Genomic DNA, 12281 nt, shown 5'->3' on the forward strand with positions numbered 1-12281 from the left:
TTTTTAATTAAAATTTCCACCTGCTCCCCGTTTCCCATTTCCCTCCCCTCCTCCCAAATATTGCCCCCTCCCCCCACTCCCCTCCCCCTATCCCCACTCCTCTTCTCCTCCCCCCACACCATTCCCCCTCCCTCTCGATACTGAAGAGCAGTCCAAATTCTCTGCCCTGCGGAAAGACGAAGGTCTTCTATCTACGTCCAGGAAGGTGAGCTTCTAAACAGGCTAAGCTCCCACAAAGCCAGTTCATGTATTAGGATTGAAACCTAGTGCCATTGTCCTTGGCTTCTCATCAGTCTTCATTGACCGCCATGCTCAGAGAGTCCGGAATCAACCCATGCTTATTCAGTCCCAGACCAGCTGGCCTTGGTGGGCTCCTAATAAATCAGTTCCACTGTCACAGTGGGTGGGTGCATCCCTCGTGGTCCTGATTTTTTGCTCTTGTTCTCCCTCCTTCTGCTCCTCATTTGGACCTTAAGAGCTCAGACCGTTGCTCCAAATTGAGAATCTGTCTCTACCTCGATCCATCGCCAGATGAAGGTTCTAAGGTGATATGCAAGAAATTCATCAGTATAGGATAGGGTCATTTCAGGTTCCCTCTCCTTAGTTGCCCAAGGTACCAGCTGGGGACATATTCCTGGACACCTGCGAACCCCTCTAGAGTCAAGTCTCTTGCCAGCCCTAAGATGGCTCCCTTAGATAGGATATATACTTCGCTGCTCCCGTATCCATCCTTCCTATATCCCAACCATCCCAATCCCCCGAGCTCCTCCCATCCTCCCCTTCTCATATTTCTCATCCCATTTCCCCTTTGCCCCATGCCACCTCACCCGCAAGTTCCCAGATTTTGCCCTGCAATCTTGTCTACTTCCCCCTCTCCATGCGGATGACTATATGATTTTCTTTGGGTTCACTTTCTTATTTAACTTCTATAGGATCACACATTATATGCTTAATGTCTTTTATTTATGGCTAGAAACCGATTATGAGTGAGTACATCCCATGTTCCTCTTTTTGGGTCTGGGATACCTCACTCAGGATAGTGTTTTCTATTTCCATCCATTTGCACGCAAAATTCGAGAAGTCATTGTTTTTTACTGCTGAGTAGTACTCTAATATGTATATATTCCACACTTTCTTTATCCATTCCTCCATTGAAGGGCATCTAGGTTGTTTCCAGGTTTTGGCTATTACAAACAATGCTGCTATGAACATAGTTGAACAGATACTTTTGTCATTTGATGTGGCATCTCTTGGGTATATTCCCAATAGTGGTATTACTGGATCTTGGGGTAGGTTGATCCCAAATTTCCTGAGAAATCGCCACACTGATTTCCAAAGTGGTTGCACAAGTTTGCATTCCCACCAGCAATGAATGAGTGTGCCTCGTTCTCCACAACCTCTCCAGCAAAGGCTATCATTGGTGTTCTTGATTTTAGCCATTCTGACAGGTGTAAGATGGTATCTCAAAGTTGTTTTAATTTGCATTTCCCTTATCGCTAAGGAGGTTGAGCATGACCTTAGGTGTCTTTTGGCCATTTGAATTTCTTCTGTTGAGAATTCTCTGTTCAGATCAGTGCCCCATTTTTTTATTGGGTTCATTAGCATTTTAAAGTTTAGTTTCTTGAGTTCTTTATATATTTTGGTGATCAGACCTTTGTCTGTTGCAGGGTTGGTGAAGATCTTCTCCCAGTCAGTGGGTTGCCTTTTTGTCTTAGTGACAGTGTCCTTTGCTTTACAGAAGCTACTCAGTTTCAGGAGGTCCCATTTATTCAATGTTGCCCTTAATGTCTGTGCTGCTGGGGATAAACGTAGGAAGTGATCTCCTGTACCCATATGTTGTAGAGTACTTCCAACTTTTTCTTCTATCAGGTTCAGTGTGTTCAGACTAATATTGAGGTCTTTAATCCATTTGGACTTGAGTTTTGTGCATGGTGATAGATATGGATCTATTTTCATTCTTCTACACGTTGACAACCAGTTCTGCCAGCACCATTTGTTGAAGATGCTCTCTTTTTTCCATTGAATACTTTTAGCTCCTTTATCAAAAATTAGGTGTTCATAAGTTTGTGGGTTGAAATCAGGGTCTTCTACTCGGTTCCATTGATCAACTTCTCTGTTTTTATACCAATACCAAGCTGTTTTCAATACTGAGGCTCTGTAATAGAGTTTGAGGTCAGGGATGGTAATGCCTCCAGACGATCCTTTATTATATAAGATTGTTTTGGCTATCCTGGGTTTTTTGTTTCTCCATATAAAGTTGATTATTGTCCTCTCAAGATCTGTGAAGAATTTTGATGGGATTTTAATGGGGATTGCATTGAATCTATAAATTGCCCTTGGTAGAATTGCCATTTTTACTATGTTGATCCTCCCTATCCAAGAGCAAGGGAGATCCTTCCATTTTCTGGTATCCTCCTCAATTTCTTTCTTCATTGACTTAAAGTTCTTGTCAAATAGATCCTTTACTTCCTTGGTTAGGGTTACCCCAAGATATTTTATGCTATTTGTGGCTATCGTGAAGGGTGATGCTTCTCTGATTTCCATCTCTGCTTCCTTATCCTTTGTGTATAGGAGGGCAACTGATTTTTTGGAATTGATCTTGTATCCTGCAACGCTACTAAAGGTGTTTATCAGCTGAAGGAGTTCTTTGCTGGAGTTTTTGGGGTCGCTTATGTACACTATCATATCGTCTGCAAATAATGAAAGTTTAACTTCTTCCTTTCCGATTTGAATCCCTTTGATCCCCTTATGTTGTCTTATTGCTATTGCTAGAATTTCAAGCACTATATTAAAGAGGTATGGAGAGAGTGGACAACCTTGTCGTGTTCCTGATTTTAGTGGAATAGCTTTGAGTTTCTCTCCATTTAATTTGATGTTAGCTGACGGCTTGCTATAAATTGCTTTTATTATATTTAGGAACGACCCTTGTATTCCTAATCTCTCTAAGACCTTTATCATAAAGGGATGTTGAATTTTGTCAAATGCTTTTTCCGCATCTAATGAAATGATCATATGGTTTTTTTCTTTCAGATTATTTATATGATGGATTACATTGATAGATTTTCGTATGTTGAACCAGCCCTGCATCTCTGGGATGAAGCCTACTTGATCATAATGGATAATTTTTCTAATGTGTTCTTGGATTCGGTTTGCCAGTATTTTATTGAGTATTTTTGCGTCGATGTTCATGAGTGAGATTGGCCTGTAGTTCTCTTTCTTGGTTGTGTCTTTGTGTGGTTTTGGTATCAGAGTAACTTCAGCTTCATAAAAGGAATTTGGCAATGACTTCTCTGTTTCAATATTGTGAAATACATTAAGGAGTATAGGTATTAGGTCTTCTTGGAAGTTCTGGTAGAATTCTGCATTAAAGCCGTCTGGACCTGGGCTTTTTTTGGTGGGAAGGTTTTTTATAACAACTTCTAATTCTTCGCGACTAACAGGTCTATTTAGATTGTTCACCTGGTCCTGGTTTAACTTTGGTATATGGTACTTATCTAAAAAAGTGTCCATTTCTTTTACATTTTCCAATTTTGTGGCATACAGGTTTTTGTAGTAAGATCTAATGATTCTCTGAATTTCGTCTGTGTCTGTGGTTATGTCTCCCTTTTCGTTTCTGATTTTGTTAATTTGCGTATTCTCTCTCCGCCGTTTGATTAGTTTGGATAGGGGTTTATCAATCTTATTGATTTTCTCCAAGAACCAGCTTTTTGTTTCATTGATTCTTTGGATTGTTTTCTGTGTTTCTATTTTGTTGATTTCAGCCCTCAATTTGATCATTTCCAGTCTTCTACTTCTCCTAGGTGAGTCTGCTTCTTTTCTTTCTAAAGCTTTAAGGTGGGCTATTAGGTCTCCAATGTGTGCTTTCTCCGTTTTCTTTATGTGGGCACTTAATGCTATGAACTTTCCTCTTAGCACTGCTTTCATAGTGTCCCATAGGTTTGAGTATGTTGAGTCTTCGTTTTCATTGAATTCAAGAAAGACTTTAATTTCTTTCTTTATTTCTTCCTTGATCCAGGTGTGGTTCAGTAGTTGACTGTCCAATTTCCATGAGTTCATAGGCTTTCTGGGGATAGCATTGTTGTTGAATTCTAACTTTAATCCATGGTGATCTGATAAGACACAGGTGGTTACCGATATTTTTTTGTAACTGTGTAAGTTTGCTTTGTTACCGAGTATGTGGTCTATTTTCGAGAAGGTTCCATGAGCTGCAGAGAAGAAGGTATATTCTTTCTTATTTGAGTGGAATGTTCTATAGATGTCTGTTAAGTCCATTTGATTCATTACCTCCCTTAATCCTCTTATTTCTCTGTTAGGTTTCTGTCTGATTGACCTGTCCATTGGTGAGAGAGGAGTGTTGAAATCTCCTACTATTAGTGTGTGTGGTTTGATGACTGCCTTGAGTTTTAGTAACGTTTCTTTTACATAAGTGGGTGCTTTTATATTAGGGGCATAGATATTCAGGATTGAGACTTCATCCTGGTGAATTGTTCCTGTTATGAGTAAAAAATGTCCATCTCCATCTCTTTTGATTGATTTTAGTTTGAAGTCAACTTTCTTAGAAATTAGTATGGCCACACCTGCTTGTTTCTTAGGTCCATTTGCTTGATAAACCTTTTCCCAGCCCTTTACTTTGAGTAGATGTCTGTCTTTGTGGTTGAGGTGTGTTTCTTGTAAGCAACAGAATGTTGGATCCTGTTTTCGTATCCAATCTCTTAGCCTGTGCCTCTTTATAGGTGAGTTGAGTCCATTGATATTAAGTGATATTAATGACCAGTGGTTGTTAACTCCGGTCATTTTTCCTTTCTTTCTTTCTTTCCTTCTTTTGGTAGTAGAGTTTGTGTGTTTCCCTTCTACAAGTTGTGCTGGTGAAGGGTCATTAGATGTCTGAGTTATTGTGGGCATTGTTGGACTCCTTGGTTTGTGATTTTCCTTCAATTACTTTCTGAAGGGCTGGATTTGTGGCTACGTATTGTTTAAATTTGTTTTTATCCTGGAAAATTTTGTTTTCTCCATTTATAGTGAATGAAAGCTTGGCTGGGTATAGTAGTCTGGGCTTGCATCCATGGTCTCGTAGTTTCTGCAGTATATCTATCCAGGACCTTCTGGCTTTCATGGTTTCCATAGAGAAATCAGGTGTAAGTCTGATAGGTTTACCTTTATAGGTAACTTGACCTTTTTCCTTTGCAGCTCTTAATATTCTTTCTTTATTCTGTATGTTTTGTGTTTTGATTATTATATGACGAGGAGATGTTTTTTTTTGATCCAGTCGATTTGGTGTTCTGTATGCTTCTTGGACCTTCAAAGGAATATCTTTCTTAAGGTTGGGAAAGTTTTCTTCTATAATTTTATTAAATATATTTTCTGGACCATTGAGCTGTACTTCTTCTCCTTCTTCTATCCCTATTATTCTTAGGTTTGGTCTTTTTATTGTGTCCCAGATTTCCTGAATGTTTTGTGATGAGAATTTGTTGGTTATGCTGTTTTCTTTGATGAGAGTGTTTATTTTCTCTATGGTATCTTCAGTGTCTGAGATTCTTTCTTCTATCTCTTGTAATCTGTTGGTGGTACTTGTCTCTGTAGTTCCTGTTCGTTTATTCAAATTTTCCATCTCCATCCTTCCCTCGGTTTGTGTTTTCTTTATTACTTCCACTTCATTCTTCAAGTCTTGAACCGTTTCCCTTACCTGTTTGATTACTTTTTCTTGTTTCTCTTGGTTTTCTTGGGTATCTTTGAGAGATTTATTCATTTCCTCTACCTTTTTGTTTGTAATCTCTAATTGGTTGTGGCAGTTTTTCACCTCCTGTTTAAGGTCCTCTATTATTTTCATAAAATTCACTTTTGAGTCGAATTCTTCTAATTCTTCTGGATTAGGGTGTACACTTCTCATTTCGGTATTCCTGGATCCTGGTGATGTCACGTTGCCTTTCAAGTTGTTGGGGGAATTCTTGCATTGGCGCCTGCCCATCTTTTCCTTCAAATGGAGCCAGGAGAGGCCTGATGTCTTGGACCAGTCTTTGCTGTGACTAACTCTCTAGGTGTATCTCCTCAGTGTAGGGGCAGGAACCGTTCCCTTCCAGATGAACTCCTCAACACCAAAACATGGATGCGTGGTATTCCAATGACCCGCGTAAAGAAGGCCGAATGCAAGGGGTCGGGCGGGGTCGAGTAGAACACAGGCGACACTGCAGTACAAGCTGGAGGTGCCTGCACTCCCTTTCGGGGGTTGCTGAGGCCTGCCCGCTAGGCAGGCACTCACTGCTCTGGTTGGGTAGCCTTAGTGTAGGGGCGTTTGTGCTCTCTACCGGGACCGTCCGCCCCAGGATAGTACACACTCACCCGTCCCGATGAAACTTCTCGGCACCTACACAGGAACTCCTGGATGCCACAATGAGCCAGGGACAAAGGGAAGTAGGGCGCAGGCAGAGCAGGTCCAGGAGATCACAGCAGAGACTGCAGCCCCAGCAGCAGGGGCCCGCTTTCCCTGGCGGGGACCTTGAGGCCTGCCCTCTAGTCAGGCACTCACTGCTCTGGGCTGGTAGCCTTAGTGAAAGGGCAGGAAACTGTTCCACAGCTAAGGACCTTGCAGACAAGGCAGGCTTGGGGGTGGGGGTGGGGGGCGGGTGTGTAGGAAAGAAAGCCTTGCAGCAGGAGCTGGGGGGGGGGGGCGTTTGTGCTCTCTACCGGGACAGTGCGCCCCAGGATAGCACACACTCACCCATCCAGATGGGACTTCTCAGCACCTATGCAGGGATTCCTGGTGGCCCCAATGAGCCCGGGACCAAGGGAAATAGGGGGCAGGGAGAGCAGGTCCAGGAGATCACAAGCAGAGACTGCAACCCCAGCAGCAGGGGCCTGCTTCCCCTGGTGGGGACCTTGAGGCCTGCCCTCTAGTCAGGCACTCACTGGTCTGGGCTGGTAGCCTTAGTGAAAGGGCAGGAAACTGTTCCACAGCTAAGGACCTTGCAGACAAGGCAGGCTTGGGGGTGGGGGTGGGGGCGGGTGTGTAGGAGAGAAAGCCCTGCAGCAGGAGCTGGGGGAGGGGCGTTTGTGCTCTCTACCGGGACCGTCCGCCCCAGGATAGCACACACTCACCCGTCCCGATGAAACTTCTCGGCACCTACACAGGAACTCCTGGATGCCCCAATGAGCCAGGGACAAAGGGAAGTAGGGCGCAGGCAGAGCAGGTCCAGGAGATCACAGCAGGGACTGCAGCCCCAGCAGCGGGGGCCCGCTTTCCCTGGCGGGGACCTTGAGGCCTGCCCTCTAGTCAGGCCCTCACTGCTCTGGGTTGGTAGCCTTAGTGAAAGGGCAGGAAACTGTTCCACAGCTAAGGACCTTGCAGACAAGGCAGGCTTGGGGGTGGGGGTGGGGGGCGGGTGTGTAGGAAAGAAAGCCTTGCAGCAGGAGCTGGGGGGGGGGGCGTTTGTGCTCTCTACCGGGACAGTGCGCCCCAGGATAGCACACACTCACCCATCCAGATGGGACTTCTCAGCACCTATGCAGGGATTCCTGGTGGCCCCAATGAGCCCGGGACCAAGGGAAATAGGGGGCAGGGAGAGCAGGTCCAGGAGATCACAAGCAGAGACTGCAACCCCAGCAGCAGGGGCCTGCTTCCCCTGGTGGGGACCTTGAGGCCTGCCCTCTAGTCAGGCACTCACTGGTCTGGGCTGGTAGCCTTAGTGAAAGGCTAAAACTGTTATCTTTCATTGTAACAGCCGGACGGTTTAATGATTCTTGCCCTTCCTCACTCATCAAACATCTGATGCAGTCATGTGACAGAGCTGGAGAGTCCTCATGAGCTGTGGGCAGGGGGGGGACTCATTTGAAAATGTTTCCCCAGGTGATTTGATATGCTTTCTTCCCATGCCGCCCTTCTGAAGGGGTTCCAGTATGAACAGAAGGCCTGGTTGGGGTTGGTTATTAAGGCAAAACAGTTGAAGATTAGTGTTAGTGATTTGTCAAGAGCCAATGTTGGTTAGTACAGCTTTCCTGGTTTCTTAGCTCTTGTGAGGGTTCTGCTGGGGGCAAGGGTGAGTGGGGGTGGGGACAGCACAGGCATGAGTAGCTGTGTGCTTCTGGCTGTTTACAGTGGAGGAAAGTGCTGAGGGAGGGATTGGTGGCCTGCTCATAAGGAAAACATACAACCTATGGCTCTTGACTAGTGAAAGGTCACATGTGAGGGAGTCAAGGGGGTCATAGCTATTAGTACCACAGTAGACAGTCGGACATGATGGAGACTCTGAGGAGTCAGGTCCCAGCTCCACAGACAGATGACATGGTAGAGCTCTGAGGAGAATCGACTCATGAGGCAGGAATGGAGGCCCTCTTTATAGGTCTCTGAGGAAGGAGGAAGATGTCTCAGAAAGATTCTGCAGCCAGGCTTTCTCTGATTCCCCTTCGGAATGAAAAAAAAATACAGCTCTCACTTTAAAGGAAACAGAAAACTGGAGCCCAATTTGAGTGACCATGTCCCAGAAGTGCAGATGTAGGTTACCCCAAATTCCATGTTCCAACATGAAAGCGGTTTCATAAAGCTTGATGGTTTTACAGAACAAAGGAAACCATCCGTCAATGCAAGTTTAAAGTACAGTGGTGGGTACATCAGAGAGGTGGCTGCGAGGAGATGGGGGAGCTGTTCTATAGCCCCGGATGCTGTCTGATGCCTGGCTCTGCTTTGATGGGAGCTAGGCATCTTCTAAGTTAATAGATTACAGGGGGTTTTAGCCATTAGTTACAGGATGTTAGTTTTGGCACAGAGGTGGGCAAGGAATGGCTCTGCAGAGGGCTCATGCTGGCCTGGGATAGGTAACTCACTTCAGGAGCTACTGTCCTCTCCTGTCTTTGCAGACACAGTTCCCTGCCAGGAATCTTGTGGACTCTTTGCAGACTTCAGGGATGTGGGGAGGGGTGTGCTCCTACTGATAGCCTCGCGAGACTGGGAGAAGGGAGGGCTGGGGCTTCGGTTAGTGTCTTACACCTGCATCAGCCTCAGTCACACAAGCAGGCCTGCTGGGGAGCAGTTACTGGACAGTCACAGGCAGCTTGGTCTCACCCAAGGCCGCTCACCATCTGCTTTTGTCTTTCAGAATGTCGTTCTTTCTGGAGGCTCCACGATGTTTAGAGACTTTGGACGTCGTCTACAGAGAGACTTGAAAAGAGTGGTGGATGCCAGGTTGAAGCTGAGTGAAGAGCTCAGTGGGGGCAGAATAAAGGTAGGGGCAGTGTGCGGGCCCGCTGTCCTCCAACACCGCCAGCAGGGGACAGCTAGGTTGGATGGCCGTGTTCATTGGAGGATGTCGCTAAGACCACTCATCCCCTCTTCTGCAAGATGAGGCATGGGTGTGTTTGTGCGACCAGGGTGCTACGGAGGCAAGATGGATTTATGGTGAGGGAATGTCCCCGTTAAGGCTAGACAACTCGTGCATGCGAGGCTGTGCCTATCTCGGCTCTCGGCCACTGGGGTGCCGCCTGGGCCAGGGAGCGAGGCTGTGCCCATCTCGGCTCTCGGCCACTGGGGTGCCGCCTGGGCCAGGGAGCGAGGCTGTGCCCATCACGGCTCTTGGCCACTGGGGTGCCGCCTGGGCCAGGGAGCGAGGCTGTGCCCATCTCGGCTCTCGGCCACTGGGGTGCCGCCTGGGCCAGGGAGCGAGGCTGTGCCCATCACGGCTCTCGGCCACTGGGGTGCCGCCTGGGCCAGGGAGCGAGGCTGTGCCCATCTCGGCTCTCAGACACTGGGGTGCCACCTGGGCTTCTCCCTGAGATAGGCGTTGCTAGGGAAGTGAGAGCAAAGAGCCCTCTGCTGTGAGGGTAGCTGTTGCAGTGTTTATTTTGTTGTAGTGTGTGGGGGTTCACTTTGTTATTGACCTTGATAAGCTATCTTGTTGTTTAAATAAAGCCATCAGTTAGGTTAATTGTTTGTTTTAATACCAGAAGAGAGGGTCTCGGTCAGGCACGAGCACTTCCTTCTGAGTCTCCTGAGGCCGTCACTGGAGGAGGCCACTGTCTTTCTTCTGACCCCCGGGCCGATAGGATGTACTGTGCAGACTAAATGCAGTTTTTCTTTTGCAGCCTAAGCCTGTGGAGGTGCAGGTGATAACACACCATATGCAGCGCTATGCTGTGTGGTTTGGAGGTTCCATGCTGGCCTCAACCGTAAGTCCCTTTTCATATGACTGTTAAGTTGTCATTTGTTCGTCTCTGTGGGATTTGGATAAATACTTCCTATGAAAATTAAATACCACGTGCTCTGTTTGCATGGCTTTAAACAGACTAAATTCTGTTCAATATAAAAATGTTAGTTATCGCCGGGCGGTGGTGGCGCACGCCTTTAATCCCAGCACTCGGGAGGCAGAGGCAGGCGGATCTCTGTGAGTTCGAGACCAGCCTGGTCTACAAGAGCTAGTTCCAGGACAGGCTCCAAAACCACAGAGAAACCCTGTCTCGAAACCCCCCCCCCCCCAAAAAAATGTTAGTTATCAGTTTAATTGTATATCTCATTCACAAGCACCCTGCTAATTGTGGGTTGCAGATAAACATGTGTACATGAAGTCTAAAAGTAATCTAGAACATCCTGGCTGTCTCCTGTGTGTGTGCACATGTGTGCAGGAGTGTGCAAATTGCGTGAGGAGGCCAGAGGCCAATATTGGATCCTCTTCAATCACCTTTTCTCTTTGAGTCAGCTTTCTCTCTAGGACCTGGCTCACCAATTAGCCTAGGCTGGCAGGGATCTCAAGGGCTCCACCCGTCTGTTTCCCCAGCAGTAGGATTAAAGGTGTACATTGCTATTCCTGGCTTTCCCTAGGGCGCATGGATGGGCTCAGGTTCTCACGTTTATATGACAAGCATATACAACTGAGCCCTCTCCCCAGCACCTTCTTGGGTCCTTTCCAAGTGATTATTTTAATGTATTAATATTCCCCCCTTGAGTTTGTTAGCAGCTATTTTTAGTTCAGGTTAACAAATATTTGATCCCAATAAGTGGAAACTGAGTAAATTTGGTGTTTTCCAGTGCTGGGAACTGCTGAGGGAATTTTAAAAAGTGAAACAAACTTCTGCCTGGGTATCACCCAGTGGTTGGCAGAGGGACCTCTGGATGAGGACAGCCCCTCCCCTTGGCTCACTGGTTTCCTCTTCCCCTGCTCATTCTCTCCCTCCCGCCACTGCTCCTGCAGCCGGAGTTCTTCCAGGTCTGTCACACCAAGAAGGACTATGAGGAGTATGGCCCCAGCATCTGCCGCCACAACCCTGTCTTCGGAGTCATGTCCTAGTGTCTGCCTGGGCACCATCGTCTGACAGTGTCATGTTGGGAATAAGTGTCCTTCAGAACCCAGAGCAGCCGGGCTCCTGTAGATAGCAGTGCAAGCAGGGTGCTCTCACCACCAGTGCGTGGGACTGGCTGCAGTCCTTCCCGTCAAGCCATCTATCCAGTTACTGTTCGTGGCCCTCCCCCATTGTCCTCCCCCCTTTTCCCCCTTCCCCTCCCACTTTCTCTCCTTTCCATCTGAGCTTCTAGTTGAAAAGTACAGCTCTGAAGAAGTTCCTCGCAACCTTAGAAACTACTAAAGGAACCATGATGCAAAGCGGTTTCTCCAGGAAAGAATGTGGGGTGGACCCCTGGCCTTCTCAGCCTATTTTTGTAAATAAAATGTTATAAACTTGAAATACATGTTTATATTTCCTATCATTTTGTATTTTATGGTATTTGGTATAACCGACTGACACCAAGCATGAATAAGTCTGGATGTCACGGAGTTCTGTAATAAAGTGTTTAACTGTGAGGCATGTTCTGATGTGTGTATAGGCAAACAAAGCAGCAAGCTTTATGCCACATGCCTGCTGGGAAACGATCACATGTTATCGGGGGTGATGTGAAGTCTGGACACTAACCAGTGTTGGATGAGCGTTGCTCCAGATGTGCCTGAGCTTCCTGGGCTGTTTTATAGAAGATGACAGACGGGCCAATGTTGCTGATGTTGGATGAAATGCTAGCCACACTGTTGTAATAAAAGCTGCTAGAATCTTTATAACTGCTCCTTGTGGTGTCTTCCTGCTTCCCCGTCCATTCAGAGATCCTTGGGCTCTGTTACAGGTCTGCAGAGGATTTGAGGATCGATACAGTGTGTGTGTGTGTGTGTGTGTGTGTGTGTGTGTATGTATGTATGTATGTATGTGTGTGTATGTGTGTGTGTATGTGTGTATGAGTGTGTGTATATATGTATGTGTATGTTTGTGTATGTATGTGTGTATGTGTGTATGTGTGTGTATGTGTTGTGTATGTATGT

The 12281-nt window shown here is 46.3% G+C and overlaps 1 protein-coding gene across 1 annotated transcript in view; it reads left to right on the forward strand.

Annotated features, from left to right (window-relative positions):
• Actr3b (actin related protein 3B) overlaps window positions 1-12017 on the forward strand; it is a 102132-nt gene extending 90115 nt beyond the window's left edge. Inside the window, exons 10-12 of the mRNA XM_057772846.1 lie at window positions 9087-9212; window positions 10069-10152; window positions 11172-12017. Of these exons, the coding sequence (XP_057628829.1) occupies window positions 9087-9212; window positions 10069-10152; window positions 11172-11267 (306 nt within the window). The 3' untranslated portion in view covers window positions 11268-12017. The remainder of the gene's footprint in view (window positions 1-9086; window positions 9213-10068; window positions 10153-11171) is intronic.
• The last annotated feature ends 264 nt before the right edge of the window (window positions 12018-12281 follow it).

This window comes from Chionomys nivalis, chromosome 1, assembly GCF_950005125.1.
Source record: "Chionomys nivalis chromosome 1, mChiNiv1.1, whole genome shotgun sequence".
Taxonomy (NCBI): domain Eukaryota; kingdom Metazoa; phylum Chordata; class Mammalia; order Rodentia; family Cricetidae; genus Chionomys; species Chionomys nivalis.